The 20,826-nt window shown below is 40.8% G+C and overlaps 1 protein-coding gene across 1 annotated transcript in view; it reads right to left on the minus strand.

The window, feature by feature from the left end:
* DYTN (dystrotelin) overlaps positions 1-20,826 on the minus strand; it is a 50,228-nt gene that overhangs the window by 9,722 nt on the left and 19,680 nt on the right. Inside the window, exons 9-10 of the mRNA XM_026492100.4 lie at positions 19,146-19,294; positions 1,110-1,269 (exon numbers count right to left, since the gene is read on the minus strand). Coding sequence (XP_026347885.2) covers positions 1,110-1,269; positions 19,146-19,294 — 309 coding nt within the window. The remainder of the gene's footprint in view (positions 1-1,109; positions 1,270-19,145; positions 19,295-20,826) is intronic.

Consider the following 20,826-nt stretch of genomic DNA (forward strand, 5'->3'; position numbering starts at 1 on the left):
GCATTAGGAAGTTTGGCATAGCTCAGTGAACTTCCAAATTACCAGTGTATCATGCTGCAAAAGCATGGGTAGAAGATTCATTCAAAGAGCACAACAGAACACTGTATTTTAATGAAACAGAGTGTGAGAAGGTATGGTTCCAGATATAATGCTGCAACTATCCTTCAAGAAACAAGCACTTATTATGTGTTGTGTACGACCGAAGAAAAAGATCTTCGATGATTTGAAAAGACTATTAAACTCTTATTCTTTTTCAACTGCAAATCTCTGTGAGGCCAGATTTCTTCATGTACTTCAATGAAAACATCTTGCAACAGATTGAATGAAATAGCTATGAAAAATCTGTCTTTTATTAAGCCAGAGATTAAAGAAATTTGTAAAAAAAAATATAAAACAGTGTCACTCTTCTAAGGTTTTCTTTTTAAATATGTAGTTACTGTTTAAAATTGTTACATATATAATGGGTTTATTTCATATTTAAATTAATACACTTTTTTTTTTTAAGATTTTATTTATTTATTCGACAGAGATAAAGACAGCCAGCGGGAGAGGGAACACAAGCAGGGGGAGTGGGAGAGGAAGAAGCAGGCTCATAGTGGAAGAGCCTGATGTGGGGCTCAATCCCATAACGCCGGGATCACGCCCTGAGCTGAAGGCAGACGCTTAACCGCTGTGCCACCCAGGCGCCCCTAAATTAATACACTTTTAAGCCACTTCTCACTTTTAATTTTTATCGTGGTAAAGACCAATAGTTACAACCCACAAAAGCTCCTTGAGATCCTCAAAATTTTTTAAGAGTGTAAAAAAGGATGCAGATACCAAGAGGCTAAGCATCAAAGCTGGAAAGGACCGCTTTACTCTAGATCCGTAGTTTCTAATGGCACAAATATGGTGCCGCCAATTCTTCAAGTGGCACTGCCTTCAAGAAGGGGAAGGATATAGTGCGGAGGATGAAAGTGGGAGGAGGTGAGGGTCTGGACAGAAGAGGGAAAGAGAAGGGCTGGTCAAAGTGAGGTGAGAAGCTTCAGGCTGAAGTCCTCCCACTGCCAGAGAATTTGAGGTCTGATTTCCGGGTGGTCCGGATGGCCAGGGTCTCCCACACTTCATACCTGGAGATCCTGCCCCATCTGCTGTAGCTGGGTCCGCAGGCTATCCTGGCTCGCTGTAAGTCTGTGAATCTTGGTTTCAAATCTGCAACTTTTTTCTTCCTGCGAGGCATAGATGGCTTGCAACTTGTCTTTGTATTGGTTGAACTGTTTTTTAAGGAACCTGCAAAGAGGACACGTTTGAGTGAGTCGGAAGGGCAAGAGGCCAACACACTAACTAGCTCCCTAGCGAAATGTGCTGTGAGTCCTCTCTGTGGGCGAAGACGCTGGAGGCTTCTGTGCCTCCGCTATTATTTCACATTGATCAGTTCGACCGTTCGCCATGCACTGCTGGCCTTTCACTGGCATTAGAAGTGTTTTGGAGAACTCATGATGCCTGTTATGGAGTCCTCTTGACAGCATACCTGCACTGGCTACTTAAATTTGAATCCTGACTTGATTTGTTATCCCTTTGTCTGGAATCACTCTGTTTAGAACGACAACATACATGTCATGGCTAAACACCTAACACCTGACCAGGACAGGGAAGGGACAACAAGGCAGGCAATTCATGAACTGTGGGTCTGTTTTGGCTTCTCTTCCTAAGTCTAGTGGTTTATTGGTTTAAGAATGAGCCAAGCAGTCAGGGCAATTCTTTTAAAACATTTAAATAAACAAACACACACAAACCAAATAATAATAAAAAATAAAATAAAACATAATCCAGATCATGTCACTCCTCTGCTCAAAACTCTCCAATGGTCCCCCTCCTTGTTTAGAATAAGCCAAAGTCCTTCAGAGGCAGACAAGTCCCAACAGTGGGCCAACACCCCCTTTCCTCTCTCACCCGCTCTCTGCCTCCTCTTGCTCACTCACTGCCTTGCAGCCACACAGAGCTCTTGGCTACGCTGGACACACCAGGCATGTCCTCCCCTGGGAGTCTGCTCTTTGGCCTCTCTGCCTGGAACCCTCCTTCCCCAGGTTCTCCCTCCTTACCTCTCACAGCCTTCAAGTCATCACTCACCATCGTATTTGCAATGAGACCACCCCTGATTGTCCTACTTGAAACTGCAAACCAGGACCCCCAACCTCACCTCCAACACCTCCCATTTCCTTCCCTACTTTTTTATTTTTTAAGATTTTATTTATTTATTTGACAGCGATAGAGACAGCCAGCGAGAGAGGGAACACAAGCAGGGGGAGTGGGAGAGGAAGAAGCAGGCTCATAGCGGAAGAGCCTGATGTGGGGCTTGATCCCAGAACGCCGGGATCACGCCCTGAGCCGAAGGCAGACGCTTAACCGCTGTGCCACCCAGGCGCCCCAGTTCCCTACTTTTTTTTGTCTCCATGGCTAATTGCTACAGAGCTTGATACGATCTGAGATTTTGGACTTGGTCTCCAGTTTTCAAACCTCTAGACAGTCACATTATATGACATGTGACATATATTAACTACTCTATTACTTAATAATTACTTATTGCCTCTTTATTCTGGCAACTTTTTTCTTCTTTGTTGCCATATACCTGCCAGCCCAGGCCTAAACCAGTCCCTGTTGTGGAGTATATTAATTAATTAATTAATTAATTAATTAAAATGGGCTGAGTAAAGTACAATCTTATCTTTAATCAGTGTGGTTGGCATATTTGTGGAATTTGTAGAAATTATGTCACTGATGGGAAATGCAACAAGATTTCTCAATGTTAGAATCTTTGAAATTCCTAATTACCAAGTACCAATTTCCAGGATCTTGAAGAGGTCTTGGAATTTGTTTGGGGTCCCGCCCAAAGTGGGCATCTCTGAAGGGAGAGCCCTCAAACTATTCAGGTGAAATGGGAGTCTGACTCTAAAATCCTTGATCATAATTGGAGTTTCAAATGTATCTTTATGATGGATTTTTCACAGGGGAGTCAGCCCAGGGATTTGATAGCAGACAACAAAGATACATTCTTAGTAGTCATCTCTGGACAGATTTTTAAGGCAGTGTTGTGCTTATAATGACCACCAGTGATAACAGTTTCTCTCTTTTTCCCATGCTGTTCCCCACCATCCCCCAATCTTGATATAATTAGCCAGATGATTTATGTTATCCTTAACAACTCGAACAGAGCCAATGTCCCCTATTACCTTCCTATTGGGCTTACTATTTCTCTGTTTAAGGAATTTCTTCTAAATTAAAAAAAAAAAAAAGCATGGTGATAACATTGTAGAATTTTTTTCCCATAAAAGCAGAGGGGAAATGCTTTTGGTTTGTCTCTGTTGTCCGTGTTTGTGCATTCACACGTCGGTCCTACCTTCTTTCCTTGCGGAGTGCGTTAATGGACTCATGAGTTCTCCACAGTTCATTCCTGATGCTGGCCACACTCTAAAGCAAGAAGTACAGAAAATAAATCTTTGGCTTTTGGTTTGAATTTAAGCCACATTCCTAAAAATTCACCATAGGAACATGATAATTATCTGTATAAATTCTATTTATAATACATATTAATTACATATACTCAAAAAGTGAACGGTGTTAGGTTTTGGTTCAGATACAATGATGCCGATGTTCATATGCTCACAATGCAGATTCACGATCTCATTTTTATATGATGCTTTTCTTTACAGGATTTCAACATTAACAAGATTTTTAGGTTTCAAAAATCCATGGCAATAGTCCTTTGCTTAAGTTAGGTTCCTGCCCAGAAAACCTCCTTCCCCAAAGGCTTCTACAAAAGACAGCTGAATCACTTTCTTCTCCTTGGCTCAAAAAATCTTTCCCTTCAGGGGCGCCTGGGTGGCTCAGTCGGTTAATGATCTGCCTTTGGCTCAGGTCCTGATCCCAGGGTCCTGGGATTGAGCCCCACATCAGGCTCCCTGATCAGCGGGGAGTCTGCTTCTCCCTCTCTCTCTGCCCCTCCCGCAGCTTATGATCTCTCTCTCAAATAAATAAATAAAATCTTAAAAAAAGAAGAAAGAACTCCTTCCCTTCTATCCGCCACCTTCTACTTAAACTTTCTCATCTTTCCACTGTTTTCCGCATGGATGTGTACCTGGAGTTGCCGCTTCTCTTTGAAGTCACCAAGGCTCTGAGAATTAATAGTGATCAGCTCAGCTCTCACTGAGGATTTTCTCCCCAAACCTTGCCTCTCCTCACATCACATTCTGCTCCCTGAATGGCACCCAAGTGCTAGTCCTGACCTGACCCAGCCTGGCCCAGCTCCTGGGGCACCGTGTACCGGCCCTTGGCTCCTACCGTTCTGGATGGGAGATTGGATTTCATTACTCTATGTAATAAGCAGCCGTGCCTACACTCTGTGGCCTCATCTCCTTCCTGCGAAAGAGGTGAAGAGGGGCTGGCCACCTTGGGAACATTGGTCTAGGGGAACGGCCTGAAAAAGGAAGATCGAAGGGCAGGAAGAAGGAGCTGACCTATAGACATAAAGTCACACTCTGGTTGGTGTGCACTCTGTGTCCCCTCTGAGTGACCTGGGCCCATCTGCTACTTCACTCAAATGCTCAAACAGCTTCCAATGCCTCGCATTGTTTTGAATCAGTGAACTTTATATTATTAATATCAATGTTATCATGTGGCATGCATCGTTGGGCAGTTGAGAAGCATTTCAGGTTAGCACATGCGGGCCTACCATGGGTCATCATAGAACAGGTCCTATGGTTCAGTTAGTCATTCTCAACTGACCGACGTGAGGCTGTTTCCAGTTTTTCAAAAGTCCAGGCAACGCTGCAGCAGACCAAGCTCTACCTGCCTCCTTGAGCTTACATATGCGGGCAGGAGTCTCAGGTTTTTGGTTTTTTTTTTTTATAAGTGAATGACAGGTGAGCCTGAATCCTTTTTTTTTTTTTTTTAAGATTTTATTTATTTATGTGACACAGAGAGACAGCCAGTGAGAGAGGGAACACAAGCAGGGGGAGTGGGAAAGGGAGAAGCAGGCTCCCAGTGGAGGAGCCTGATGTGGGGCTCGATCCCAGAACGCGGGGATCACGCGCTGAGCCGGAGGCAGACGCTTGACGACTGTGCCACCCACGCGCCCCAGGAGTCTCAGCTTTTAAGCTGAATCGATACTAGCCGTTTTCCACGCCCTTTGGGCACGCACACGCACGCACACGCACACGTACGCGTCTTTGAAAACGCATACATACCCTGCAAACAAAAGATCACTACAACCGTTTTACCTCCGTGGAAGTGGGAACTCGACCTGGGTTGGGAATCATGGTTGAAAAAGACTTTGCCTTTATCTGCAATATTTTAACTTGTTATAAGGCAAACTAATTCAGGTCTTATTTGTATAATTAAAAATGTTCTTTCTTTTCTTTCCTTTCTTTTTCTTTTCCTTCTTTCCTTTCTTTCCTTTCCTTTTTCTTCTCTTCTTTCTTTTCTTTTCTTTCTAAGATTTCATTTATTTGACAGAGAGAGAGAGCACAAGCAGGGGGTCCGGCAGGCAGAGGGAGAGGGAGAGGCAGGCTTTCCGCTGAGCAGAGAGCCAGCCGGATGCAGGACTCAATCCCAGGACCTTGGGATCACGACCTGAGCCCAAGACAGCCTCTTAACCGACAGGGCCACCCAGGAGCCCCTAAAAATGTGTTGTTGTTTTTAATCGAAGGAAGAAATGTACTGCATGAATAAGAGGCTGTAGCAATTACAAACACGAAAGACGTGAGACGGAATGAAAGGAGAGTGAAGTAAAGGAGAGAAACCCAACAGCAGAACCTCTGTTACATTTCCTCCTTCGGGAAGAAGAAACGTAAAAGTGGAAAAAAGGCTGAAGTGTGAAAATGGTTCTTCTTCCTTTTTTATTCAAAGCGGGCGCTAGAGGAGCTTTTTACCGCGTCCCCGCATGTGTAAGCGCAGCGCTCTGCCGGGCGTCCAGGAGGGGGCGCGCGAGGCCTGCGGCGGCTCCCCTCCCGCTAGGAATGGTTAACGTGCAAGCCGGCCTCTGGTCGCTGGGGGGTGGGGGGGGGGGTGGGGGGGGGGTGGGTGTCCGCAGGCTCTAGTCTCGGCTCACGCTTCTCCCCAGCACGACTGCAGCATGGGAACTTTAATTTTTCTTGGGTGATTGAAAAGCATTCCAGATACTATTTTGAAGACCTTCCTTAGGATCAGACTGTACTGATTACACTGATTGGGGGGAACGCCTACCAGTGCAGTCACACACCTGAGGGCAAATAAACAACTGATTGAAAACATGATAAAGTATTTGCAGACCGTAGTGTACACACACACACACACACACACAACCAAGATGACATTTCTAATTCCTTTGATGGAAAAATTTCATTGGGATTCTTTTTCTTCTTTCTCGTCTCTTCCCTTCCAAATTTCCTGACATTTTCCTTATGTGTGGATGCACTGGTTTTCCTCCCTCCCCACCCCACCACACCCCACTTTTGAATAGCATCACATTGTGTTGCTAAGGCCCGTACGGGCAGAAGGAATCTTTATCTGTAAGTTAGTTATATGGGCACGTTTGGGGGCAGAGACTTCGTATCTATGAACACTGGAGTAATTTAAAGACATGGAAGTTGGGGCGCCTGGGTGGCACAGTGGTTAAGCGTCTGCCTTCGGCTCAGGGCGTGATCCCGGCGTTATGGGATCGAGCCCCACACCAGGCTCCTCTGCTATGAGCCTGCTTCTTCCTCTCCCACTCCCCCTGCTTGTGTTCCCTCTCTCTCTCTCTCTCTCTCTCTCTCTCTCTCGCTGGCTGTCTCTATCTCTGTCGAATAAAAAAAAAATCTTTAAAGACATCAAAGTTGAATGCCGCTTACCTTTAGGATGTAGACTTAGCAACAGTCCCCTCAAATCTGAACTTGGTCCGCTAAGTGGACAATCCAGGTGACTGTTTGCAAAGGGGACTTGTACTGTTGGGGTGAGAACTGCCCACTTTGGGGAGCAACAGGTAAGAGAAAATTCATGTTGCTCAGCTACCTGTAAACAAGGGTCGGTTTTGTCTCTTCCTAAGGGTGTTAATACTGACTCTTCTAAAACATGCCACAAAGAACAATACACATAACTAATTGTGTGTACCATTGTAGCCATTAATTCTTAGTTTTTAGCTGGAGAGAATATTTACAATGAACTTCACGCCTGCAAACATCAGATTAACCTTATACATGCTGCTCTTCATGAAAAACTCTGCAACTGATGGTATGAAATAGGCCAAAGACTGACCAGTAGGTATGTATTCTGAGAATATAGGTTTTCTTAATAGATATTGATTTGATCCTTCTGATACAAATGTGACTTTAATTCTTTTGGGGTTAAAGTTGAGCATATTTGAGTGAATTAGAATAGAAATGTGAAAATTTTAGAAATAAAATGATAAGTTTAAAATACCTTACTTAGCCAATTTGAAAATCTTGTTGGAGTAAATAATTTTCTCAAGAAAATTAAATTATCAAAGTTAACTGAAGAAAGCATTAATAGATGATTAATTTTGAAGAAAGAGAAAAATTTATCTAAATATTATAAAGGCTCCAGTGTCCTAGGGTTTTACTCTTAAATTCTGGCAATTGTTAAGAAATAAATAGTTCTGGGGCACCTGAGTGGCTCAGATAGGTGACTGTGCGACTCTTCATTTCAGCTCAGGTCGTGATCTCAGGGTCATGGGTTGGAGCCCTGCATTGGACTCTGCACTGGGCGGGGAGTCTTGTGGTCTCTCTGTCTCCTTCTCCCTCTACCCCTCCCCCTGCTTGTGCGCGCCCGCTCTCTCTCTCTCACATAAATAAATAAATAAATCTTTAAAAAAATAAAATAGTTCTTATCTTAGATAAACTGCTTCAAACACAAGAGAAGATGAAAAATGAGTAGCTGCTGAAAATGCTCAAAATTGACAAAGACAGTATTGAAGAGAGACAGAGAGACCATTTTGACTCATAAATGTTGCGATTCTAAATAAAAAATAAGCAAAGCAGATTTAAGTTGTATTTAAAGAGTGATCCACTAGGAACAAATACAGCTGTTGATTTCAGCAATGCCGGGAGTGTTGCCTCTCAGGGAATACCGGTGCAATGCTCCCAATAAGAGGAAACATGAGATCATTTCAAATGAGGCTACAAGAGACTTAAAATAAATAAATAAATTCAAAATCACTTCTGATTGCCTATCTCCCCCCCACACAAAAATTAAAGGGATAGAAAAGAAAATGACTTCTGCCAAATTAAAAGGAATTTTAATCCAGCAACTAACACCGCCATATTTAATGGAGAAGCATGACAGAAATGCCCTCATTAAATCTCCTCCCATTTAAAGTAAAAGAAGCTGCCCCGTCATCTCTTGCATTATTCAGTATTGTTCTGGAAAATTCAGATTCTCTCAGGAATGAAGACATGCAGTAGACATGAGAGGTTTAAATATTGGAAAGAAAGAGACCAAAATATCTTCCCCCCTCAGACCGTATGATTGTTTAGTTAGAAGCAAGAGAGTCAAACTAAACCAGTATTTGAAATTATGAAGAGAGTTCAGAAGCATTTCTCTTTATAAGAAAACCACTAAAAAATCCGTAACTTTCCAATATACCATCATCAATAATTAAGAAAAAGGTACAATGGGAAAGGTCTTTATTCAAAATAAGAACAATAAGCATAAAAGAGCCAGGTGCCCTCAGTGAGAAACCTAGACTGGTAAGAAGTAAGCCACATACGACCGTCACTGACAGGTGTTTGCACCTCAAAATACAGGTTTTATGCAAATCAAACCAAAATACCAGTAAGATTAACTTGGCATCTTAGAAATGTTTTTAAAGTTCTTCTAGATGAATAATTGTTTAATAATAGCTAAAACTTAAGAAGATCGAAATAACGATGTCAGCAAGTCACCAGAAGAGGAAGTCCTAGACTCGCCTCTCCACCACCCTCCCCCAGCCACACGGATTAAACATCGTTTCAGTTCTGCTTCTGCCTGGGGAAGTGGGGGAAGGACTGGACCTTATGTCCAAGTTCTGATTTTATTGGGGGTTGCCTGAAGAATTGACTATTTAAGCAAAAAAGTAGTAGTAGGGGAATCCCCTTACCTTCTAACATGCATCAAAATAAAAGCCAGGTAGATTTAAACCTTAAATGTCGAAAAAAATTAAGCCACGTTGATACCCTCCCTCCCTCAAAGAAATCAATCCATGTTATAGCAAGACAACTGAAGGCTCATTTGATTTTTTTAATGCAGGAAATTTTCCAAGCATGAAACTGTGTAAGAAGTCAGAAAGGAAAAGATTAATAATATTTTCATAGGAATTAAAAATGTCTATATAGAAAGTTACATTATAAATTTGACTAAAAGGAAATCACCATGAAGAAAGGTTTCCCGTAGCTAAAGTTTTAAAAGTTCAAATACATTAATAAAACAACTGATGCATTGGTAAAACTGGGCAGAGGACACTGACAGAAGAGCAAATACAACTGTCTTCTACATGAAGAAGAAATGCACGTTAAGGCAAATAAAATATACTCTGCTCATAAAAGTAACAAAATTCAAAATTTGGTGACAGCAACAAGTTACAAGTAACAGTAACAAGGATCAAGAGAGATAGTTACTTGAATTCACTGTCAGTGCAGTTTGGTGTATCATTTCTGAACAGTAATTTTGCAGTTAAGTGTGAAGAGTCTTAAAAGTCTCCCCACTTCTCATCCTAGTGATCCCACTTAAAGAAATATACCCTTCCCAACTATTTGCGGAATCACATTCAAAGAATAAGGTACAAAGATTTCAATAGTAAAATTTTAAATTCTAACAAAAATTGGGAATAATTCAAATCAACGGAAAAGGGGTTAAATAAATAATGTTACATCCGTTTAAATAAAAATCGCACAACAAAGTGTCTGAAGAATCGTAACGGCGATGGGAAATGCTCACAATAAAACCTACACTGATACCGAACTCTAGCAACAATACGTTCCGCAGTATGATGTAAACTATATCAAAAGTATTTGCAGGGAAAGAAGGACACCAAAATATTAATGTATTAATATTAATATATTAATATTAGTAAAGAGTACACTTATCTCAATGGGCATTGAGTAATGTCTAGAATTGTTGAATTCTAGACAATCACTATATTGTGATTGAACGCCTGAAACTAATATAACTCTGTATGTTAACTATACTGGAATTAAAAGAAAAAGCTTAAGAAAAATATTAAAATTGTGGTTATATCATGGTTTTTTAATTATAATTTTGTTCTTTGCTCTTTGCTAGCTTTTCCAAATATTCCATAATAGATATGTAACACCTTATGATTGGAGATAAAAAATTATTTTAAACAATATTTTCTTTGATCACGTTAACATCTTGAAAATATTCCGCACACCACACTGAATCCCACTGCATCCGTACAAAGTGGTCCAGACTGTGCATTGGTTTTTTTCCCTTTTGGACTCACCTGGTGATGTGGGCTGCTGTTATCAGTGTGCTGAGCCCGAGATATTGTTGGAGATACTTGTTTGGAAGGCTCTGTGGCTGCTGTTTCCACTGGGCTAGTCCAACTTCCATATATTGGTTCTTCAGAGCTACTGTACTGAATAGAAATCCTGCTATAAAGCAGAGTTTTATAAGACATTGTAATAACATTTCATTATCAGGTATGACATTGAGGAAAGTCTTTTTAGAAAATATTAAATCATATTAAATTTGATACTCAAAATAGCATTAAAGTAGCATGACTTTTTGTTGTTGTTTTTCTATGCTTTTTCCCGTCCAACTGCTTAGGTGATAGAGAGCAATCAGCCAATGATGGAAATGGAGATTCTATTTCCTGCCCTCCTTCTTGACAATCTAGAAATGAGAATGCAAAGAAACTTAGGGATGGCTGCATAAAGTCCCCCAGGTCATCCTGTTCAGGTCAGATACTAGGGGTTCTGTGCACAGGTGTGTCAAATTGGAAAGAACATAGAATAGAGCAGATTGGTTTAAGGTCAGGCATTTTATACAGTTTTATACAGTTCCACTTAGTTTCATTTCTTTATTCAAAAACTATTTTAAAGTATCTTATCATCTTGAATAATTGAGATAAAATATGAAAAATAAAAGCAGAGAACTCCCTGCTCACAGAGACTTCACACTTAATGAGCAGATGATCATTACGATTGTTATTGACATAATGGGATTTTATTTCTACAGAATGTGATGAGCGCACAGGGAGAGAAGTGATTATTATGTGGTACACTTAATTATGTGTTTAAGCAGCGGGGCATTTGGGGATAATGCCTGACTTCCTTGTCGCACATCTTTGAGTGACACACTCTCTTCCTCCCCCGCGTGAGATCATGTTGATACCTTTGGTTTGTTCCATACCGTTTTCTGTACTCATACAAGCATCAAGTATATATTGAACTTGTTTTTGGAACAAAAATGACATTATATGCACACTCTTCTGCCACTTGCCCTTTTCGCTAATGGATGATGATGAATGTCCTCTAGTCTCATAGATAGGTGCTTAAATTTGTTCATTTAAGTGGACTCATTATATTCTGTTGTCTGTCTGTATCATGTGTGTTCCGCCATTTTTCTACTGGTGGACCCTTAGGTTCTTTCTGGTTTATTGCCCCACCCCTCCAGTGCTAACATGTGTGTCCTTATTTACTATGTAGTGGTGCTTTCATTCCCATAGGATCATCCCCTTCAGTACTCAAACATGCTGTTACTTTTTCCATCACAAAACATTCTCTTCATGTCAGGCACACTGCCACCTACCCTATCTCTTTGCTCCCTCTACTGCAACAAATCCTGGAAAGAATTGTGCTTGGTATCTTCAATTCCTCAGCTCCCATTCTCTCTTAAACCACCTCTAGTCTGATTTTTTTTTTTTTTACTACTGCTGTCCTACCCTGCTCTTTTTGAGGTTGTCAATGATTCCCTCATTGCAAAATCCAAAGGCCAATTCTTACTTGCCCTAGCAGCAGCATTTGACAGAATAGACCATGCTCCCCTCCTTAAAACACTTTATTTACCTACCTTCTACGATTCCTCATTTTCTTGGTTTTCCTCCCAGATCATTCATCTTTCTCAGTCTCCCCTGCCAGCTCTTCTTCTGTTCTCCAGCTTTGTAGTGTGGACTGTTGTAGGGCCCAATCCTCTATCCTCCCCTCTTCCCTGTCTACACTCTCCTTGGTGATCTCATACAATCTCATGGCTTAACGAACCATCGATGTCAACAACTGCCAAATCTGTACCTCCGGGAGACGTTTGCCCAGATTCCAGCCATGAATGGGGAACTGCCTATTCAACATCTCCATGCGGACGTCGGAGACATATCCATCTGAACATACCCCAAAACTGAACTCCTGGTCACTCCTCCCAAACCCGCTCCACCTGCAATCTCCCTATTTCAGATGGCAGCTGATTTCTCCTTCTACTTACTGTAACACCGCCATGACCATATAGATTGGGATAGATACAAGAATTGACCCATAGATCTGAGGAAGGGAATATAAATTCTCTTAGTTGATCCAAGTATATAAGGAAATCTAATATGTGACAAAGTTGGTATTTTAATTAAGTGGGGGAAAAGATAGCATAATTGGCTATGCATCTGAAAGAAAGCAAAGCCAGACCCTTGCTAAAATAAATTCCAAATGGACTGAAATTTAAATTCAACGTTCAAAATAGAAACACTAGACGAACATTTAGAAAGTTATTACGTGACCTTGCTTCTATTCTTGCCCCCACGCCTGCCTTCCCTCTAGACTATTCTCAGCATCTCCTCTTTGTTGCAGTCTGCCACACTGGCTTCCTCGCTGTTCCTTGGACCCGCCAAGCACACTCCCACTTTGAACTGCTTGTCTCCTCAATTTGCAGCAGGCTTTTCTCAGATACCTGTATTACTTACCCCCTCACCTCCCTCAAGGCATTGTTCAAATGTTACCTCTCACAGAGGTCCACTATGATCACCCTATATAAATGAATTTGCTGTCAATTCTTCCTCTAAATCTGGATATCTCTTACCTGGTTCTTCTTTTTTCTTTTACTTTAGTATTTATAACTTCGAATGTACTATAGAATTCAATTCTATACTTATTATTATTATTGTTCTGGTCTCCCCACTAGAATGAAGGCTCTATGAAGGCAGAGATCTTTGTCCCTGACATATCCCAAGTGCTTAGAAAAGTGTTGGCTAAAGATTAATTGAATGAATAAATGAATGACTATTGTTCGGACTATTTTCTGAAAGGTCTGCGGCTACTTGTACTCCTATTACATTTCAAAGGCACCTGTCCTCTTCCATATTCACTGCCACTGGATGCTGTTACCCCTGTCATCTGCAGCACTCTGCTGCACAAAATGATGACAGCTCATCGTGCCTTTAATTCACATCTTTCTAACCGCTAGTGGGGTTGAGAGTGCGTCTGTGTGTCTAATGGCCATTTGCAATATGTCTTCTGCGCTTGCCTATTTATGTGCTTGGTTGATTTTTCTCCTTACCCTCTTCCTCATTCTCTTCTTCCTCATTTCGCCCTCCTCCTCCCTCTCCTTCTTTTTGAGTTTTTCTTATCAATATGCAGATGTCTTTCTATAATGTAGTTTGTTTTATTAGTGAAAATGTTTTTCTAAGTTTCAGGTTGATCTTTTGATTTTCTTTATATCACTGACCACAGGAAAATGCATGTTATCATATCTGTGTCTTATTACTTTGTGATTCCTTGTTTTTCTGTCTTGCTTAGGAAGATCTCTTCCAATCCCAGGTTTACTATTTTTAAATGATTTTTACATTAAAATTTCAAACAATTTGGAATTTATTTTAGTTTATGGGATGAAGAAATAAGGGCCAGTTTGTTTTCTTTCAGATGGATAGCCAATTACGCATCCCCCCTTTTTTTTAGTGAATCAAAACACCACTTTACCATATGTTGGGGGCTCATTTATGCTTAGATCAATCATTCTTGACCTCAGTTCTACATGCCCACTCCATTTTTTATTTTTTTATTTTATTTTTTTTTAGAGAGAGAGAGAGCAAGTGAGGAGGGGCAGAGTGAGAGGGAGAGAGAGAATCTCAAGCAGGCTCCATACTCAGCCCAGAGCCAGATGCAGGGCTCAATCCCATGACCCGAGATCATGACCTGAGCTGTAATCAAGAGTCAGACGCTTACCCGGTTGAGGCACTCAGGTGCCCCCCATTCCTTTTTTATATAATACTGTTCGTTCCTAGTGGTCTATAGTAAGTTTTAATATCTGTTGAAGAACATCCCTTCCCACTATTCTTCAATTTCATAATTTTAAATATTCTTGTAGAATTTATTATTCCAAAAATGTCTTCAAAATCATTTTATCCTATTTAAAAAGCATCATGGGCCGCCTGGGTAGCGCAGTTGTTAAGCGTCTGCCTTCGGCTCAGGGCGTGATCCCGGCGTTCGGGGATCGAGTCCCACATCGGGCTCCTCCTCTGGGAGCCTGCTTCTTCCTCTCCCACTCCCCTGCTGTGTTCCCTCTCTCGAGGGCTGTCTCTCTGTCACATAAATAAATAAAATCTTAAAAAAAAATAAAAATAAAAAAATAAAAAGCATCATGATTCTATTTGGAAATGCACTTAGTTTAAATATAGTTGGATTTCGTTATTGATGGCCATTATACTCTACACAGCCACTGTCAACAACTAATTAGGGAAAATTGACCCATTGCTCCAAGGGGAAATACAGGGTTAGGTTCTTGCTAGTGTCTGGCCGATCATTTTTGTCATCCAATCAAGATATAACCTTGTTTTATGTGTGTCTTATAGATGGACACCTTATTTAATATATATTGTCAATTCATTCGCATGGAACTTATGGTCAATAGCACTATAACTCATGCCTGAACAAAGGTTATTTAACACCTGTATTTTCTTGTTAAGGCACATCATAGCCTTCCTGTGTTTAGGAATAGCAGAAAACATTTCAGCATGATTTTGGGGGGGATTTGCAATAGTGAAATCACCGCTGAAAAGCACAAAAATGTGAAAAGGACGTATTTATGGTATGAGAGCTGAAACAAGAAGGCAGAGTGACTCTCAGTTCGACCTCAGCTGTCTATCAGGTGGTTCAAATTTTTTGCCACTCTGTGCCTGTCTGCAGATGACCAGGAAAACATCGCAAGTATGGATTTTAGGGTTATAAATAAATTTTCCTGAGTAAGTGCATTCATAAATACAGAATCTGTGAATAATGAGGATCAACTATATTAATTTTTGGAGCGTGTACAATTCTTATGCTAGAATTTTCTCTTTCAGGAATTTGCTATGTTTCTCCCTTTATTCAGGTCTTCTTTTCTGTACTCTGAAATATTACAGTTTTTTATGTAGCTTTTGTATCCTTCTTGCTAAGCTTTTTCCCCAAGTTTCTCTTTAAAATAATTTTTACAGGTACTATTAAGGGTATTTTAATAAAATTTCTAGCTGGCTATTGCTATCATAGTGAAGACCTACTAATTTGTGTGCATGTATTTTATTTCCCACCATTCAAAGCCTATTAATTCTAGTAGTTTTTGCTAGAGCTACTTGAGCTTTCTTGGGTATTTACAATCATGTTAGCTGCAAATGAAAGTAATTGTGTCTGTTTCACTGTTTTCATTTTCTTTTTTATTATATTTGTAGGAACTTCCCAAAGTATTTAATAATAGTGGTGATATTTGGCACCTGACTTTCGGTTATGTTTTTTGTAAGTGAAAATATTCTCAGTGTAAACCATTATATGGAAACTGAGTGAATCCACATTAAAAGGAGGAGGCTTGTTATCTTGCAGAATTTTTGCTGAATCAATGAATGAATTTAGTATCATCACTTGGCAAAATCATGAATCTCTTAGAAGATGGTCAGTACTAATGTGTCAACTTAATAGATATTGGGGATGTGTTTTTGCCTCTTACCACATTGTTAAATAATGTTCCATATTCATTTCTCCTAGGTTAGCCACTAATCAGAATTTCTAAACTCATTGGTATCTGGGTGAAACTGAAAATTATTACATAAGAATTCTACTTTGGGGAACACTCTGCTGTACTCAGGCGGAATACAGTGACATTTAAAAAACTTCAGCTTTGCATAACACTTGCAATGCCCTTTCATCCTCCTATCTCCACTGATACTACTCTGGGAGTAGGAAGGACAGGTTATCTCTATTATCAGGTGAAGAAACTGAGTCACAGAAACATAAAGTGACTTCTCCAAGGCCACACACTTGACTGAGAACAAAACTCAATCAAATTTCACTACCTTCTCCCAACACTGTGTAATCACTCTTGTGACACTTTCCCATGCTCCACTCTAGAAGAGTTCATGACCTACTTTATTACCCCAATCAATCCCTTCATTACACACCCATCGTTGTATTATTCAGTCCATTGGCCAATCATTCAATAACAATTTATTGAGCATTTATCAAATTTAGACATTGTTATAGATTCTGGAAATACAGCTGGAAACAATAAAAGGTTTTCCACCCCCGCCCTTGAGCTTACATTATAGCAAACAAACAAAAAATAAAAATAAAATGTATAGGGTGTCAGATGCTGATGAAATGCCCTGAAGAAAAATAAAGCAAGGGAGCAGGATTGGGAGCCCCAGAGTGGGGACAGAGGCTGAAATGTTAAGTGGTCAGGAATGGCCTTATGGATGAGATGGCATTTGAGCAAAGACCTCTGTGGGTCTTTATTATTATTATTATTGTTTTGAGAGAGAGCGTGTATGTGTGAGGGGGAGAGGGGCAAGGGGAGAGAGGGAGAGAGAGAGAGAATCTTAAGCAGGTCCCACACCCAGCATGGAACCCGATGTGGGGCTCCATCTCATGACCCTCGAGATCATGATCTGGGCCGAAACCAAGAGTCAGAGGCTTAACTAACTGATCCACCCAGGAGCCCCCCTCTGTAGGTCTTTACCGGAGAGGCTCAAGCCATGCAGATAGATGGGCTAGGAGAACAAATTCCTTAAAGTAAAAGTTTAAGTCTTAAGAGGGGATGATCTGGCTTAGTCTTGTGGGGAGGGGGAAAGAATGATGGCTGGAGCACAATGTGGGGGTGGGGAGATGAAGGTCTTTGGGGGGGCCCAAAATATGCAGAACTTCTCTAAGTCATCATGACTTCTAGTTTTTAGCTTAAAAACAATGGGAAGATAATGGAGGGGTTTAAGGCATGGGAGTTTGGGGGGGGGGTGAGCACATGAGGGATGCCATCATATTTGTGCTTTTAAAACATCAGTATGGCTTCAGCAGCCAAAAGAAATCAAATTAAGAGTATGGATCTTTGTGTTCTAAGTATGAGAATGTAGGAATTTAGACAAGATCTTAAGTATTCAATACATCCAGATGACTAATGGGCACATCGTGTTGTTCCTTTGCTGGGGAAGGTGAAATCTGTCTTGAAGAAGACAGATGAATTGGTACCTGATATCTCTGTTCTTATTTTTAAATTCCTTGTACTATATTAAAGACAGACATCAGGAAGATACTCAAATTCTCTAATTTAAAGATATATTGATAAACACCTGCTAGGTAAATGTGATACAGGCATGAAAATGACATGTAATTACAATATCAACATATACTTTTTCTTTTAAAGAGCTAGAAGAACATATCTAGATTGGAAAGTGACAAAATGACCCTAGAAATAAGGTCTGGAATTGAGAGAGAAATATGCTGGTGGGTGTCTGAAAAAAGATTGGAAATTCCAAAAGAAATTAATAAATGAATACCACTCTGATTTAAATTGATCTCTTCTTCTACTCTCAGTGGATAAAATGAGAGTGAATTAACAATTCTGGGGTTTTTTTCCTCCCCAAAATTTGATGATCATAAACTCACAGAAACGGTATCTCTTTGCTTTACTTTATACAATTTTACATTTTGAAGACGTGGTTACTTCCAAAATTAACATCAGGAAGACTTTTGTAGAAAAGATTTTATGTTAAATAATCTCTTCACCCAGTGTGGGGCTCGAACTCACAGCCCCCAAGATCAAGAGTTGCATGCTCCACCACCCGAGCTGGCCAAGTGTCCCCATCACAAAGACTTAAAAAGTCATCTTTAGGCTTGTGATCTTTAGGTAAGTGGTGGGTGACCTCATACACCAGTGATGCTGGGTGTGCTTTGGGGTACCGTCTGGAGCACAATTTGGTGTTCGGAATTTTGAGAGTTAACTTTTGATCTGACGATTTTATTTGAGTAAATTTATCCTAGTAAAATAGTAAAACTATAGGAAAATGCATGTATGGGGATGTTGATGACAGAATTTCAGGGGGCAAATTTTTAAAGTGACCGAAATACTCCATGATATAGGGGATTGCTTGTATATTATGATACTTCCTTATAAGGATGAGAGTGAGGCCATTAAAAATAATATTTTGGTAACTAATGACATGGGAAATAATCTCCATTAAGAAAAGAAAAGAACGAAATATTGTATCTCCTGCATAATTCCTGTTTTGGTAATACTAACACATGACTAGCACTCATCTGTGAGTGATGGGATGCTGAGTGTCTTTCTTTCCTTTTTAATTTTTTAAAATTTTTTATTTTTTTTAAAGATTTTATTTATTTATTTGACAGAGAGAGAGACAGCCAGCAAGAGAGGGAACACAAGCAGGGGGAGTGGGAGAGGAAGAAGCAGGCTCCCGGCAGAGCAGGGAGCCCGATGTGGGGCTCGATCCCAGGACCCTGGGCTCACACCCTGAGCCGAAGCCAGATGCCCAACGACTGAGCCACCCAGGCGCCCCTTTTCCTTTTTTAATAAAAATAATGTATTTGTTCTAAATTAGGCTTTCAAAAGCAAACCAACAAAAACTAAAGATAGAAAAACAAAACAAAACAAAACTAGGGCTGTAAACCCAAGCCATTTCAATACCTTTATATTAAAAGTCTTCTGTGTTTGATGCTTTAGTTGGAATAATTCTAAATGATGGGATGGGCTGTTTAGAGGTATTATTGCCTCTTGTTCTATTTTAAAATTTAAGATCATTTCTCGAGGGAAGAGCATCGTCAGCCCTCGGCCAGCCCCGCCTGCTGCCTTCCTTCGGCTCAGCAACACGAGAGCGGCTCTCTGTGCGCCGTGCTGGATGCATACTGAGTCCCAGGGCCCCGGGCTGCCGCTCTGCAGGCCTGGCACTCACAGCCACTCACCTGGCCTGTGCCCCGTTAGCCGGCTCCTTTGGAGTCCCCTGGTCCAGCAGCCACTGCCTTCTTGAAGGTTCCTTTCTCCTACTGCGCCCTTGGAGCAGAGTGCTTCTGAGGGTCCCGACGAGGCATTTTGTATTCTCCTTCGCTGACATCTGCTGGAATGGCCACCAGTAAAAAGGAAAGTCCTATCAGACTTAAAGGGGTCTTTTTTTCCTCATTTGGGCAAACTGGCCACCGTGAAAGTTTTTGGAATTACTTCACTCACTTTTATGTCCTCAGAAAAATCATCCTCCTTCCTTCCTACCTGAATGTCTTCCCATCCTCTCTGCTTGTCCACATAGTGCAAGTTTCCAAATTATATACCACTCACCTGACACATTAACCCCTCTTCCTGAGAGCGATCCAGGAACGTGGAATTCTAGAGCTGGAAGGGGTGCGGAGCAGGGCTAAGTCCAGAGCTGCTAATATTTGAGGTGCGGATTCTCTTCAGAACTGGATGATCACTTGTGGACTTAACTCCAGAAAAATGCTAATTTAATTCTGTATAAAATTTCAGTGGATTCACAGACCACCTGAAGTCCACCCATCAACCCCACTTTAAGAATCTTTGCCAAAAGGAACAAAGGAATGAGATGTCTTATTAAAAGATTGTCAGCCCTTGAAATCTAAAGTGTAATAACAAAGCCACCACACGGTGTCAGTCTAATATCAATAAGCCCTATTCCTCCCCAGGTTTTTAGAAACAGAGAGCCGGTGGGCCAATGAAACCGAGCACCTGGGTTATATAAGTTTAGTAAAACAATGCCCACTGGGAATTCTTTGGCATGCTCCAAGCACCTGACTTTTGTGGACCGTTCATGTTAGAGAGAGAATGAGGGAAAGCTGTCCTCGTAGGGCTAGCTAACCAACATCCTTCACTACGGCCGTTTGAGGGTGATACCATCTCTGCGGAGAAACTGATTCATAGGAACTTAGTGATGAGAAGAAAGTGTTCTTTCTGGAAAAATGAAAATGCTGTTTGCTTAAGATTGACTATCCTATTTCTCTTTTTTCTTCAAAAGACCTGAATTCTCTTGCTGAGTATTTAGAATTTTCTTTTCTTTCTTTCTTTCTTTCTTTTTTTTTTTTTTAAAGATTTTATTTATTTATTCGACAGAGATATAGACAGCCAGCAAGAGAGGGAACACAGCAGGGGAGTGGGAGAGGAAGAAGCAGGCTCAAAGCGGAGGAGCCTGATGTGGGGCTCGATCCCACAACGCCAGGATCACGCCCTGAGCCGAAGGCAGATGCCCAACCACTGTGCCACCCAGGCGCCCCTAGAATTTTCTTAAAGAACACTTGAAAGGCAGCTGTGAAGTCTTAGTTTTCTATTCTTTCAGTCAAAATGGAGATAGTAATCTTTCTCTTTCATTTTTCCTAAAGAAAAAATACTGGAAGTTCAGGAAAAGATATGTGAAAAGAGAAAAGTTTTCCCAAAAGGTACTAGTAACTAGAAACTTAAGTTCCTCTTTTTTTTTTTTTTTAACCAAACCAAAACCTTTTCTTTGAATCCTTACCCACTTCCAATGATTCTCCCCTTTTATTCCTCAGATACGTTCTGCTATATAGTGTGGGACCAGCAGCTTCAGACTGAACACTGTTCAGCCTTTTCTTGTCCCAAAAGTTCTATTAAAATCTGTGATGT

The sequence above is a fragment of the Ursus arctos genome, unplaced genomic scaffold (genome assembly GCF_023065955.2).
Source record: "Ursus arctos isolate Adak ecotype North America unplaced genomic scaffold, UrsArc2.0 scaffold_1, whole genome shotgun sequence".
Taxonomy (NCBI): domain Eukaryota; kingdom Metazoa; phylum Chordata; class Mammalia; order Carnivora; family Ursidae; genus Ursus; species Ursus arctos.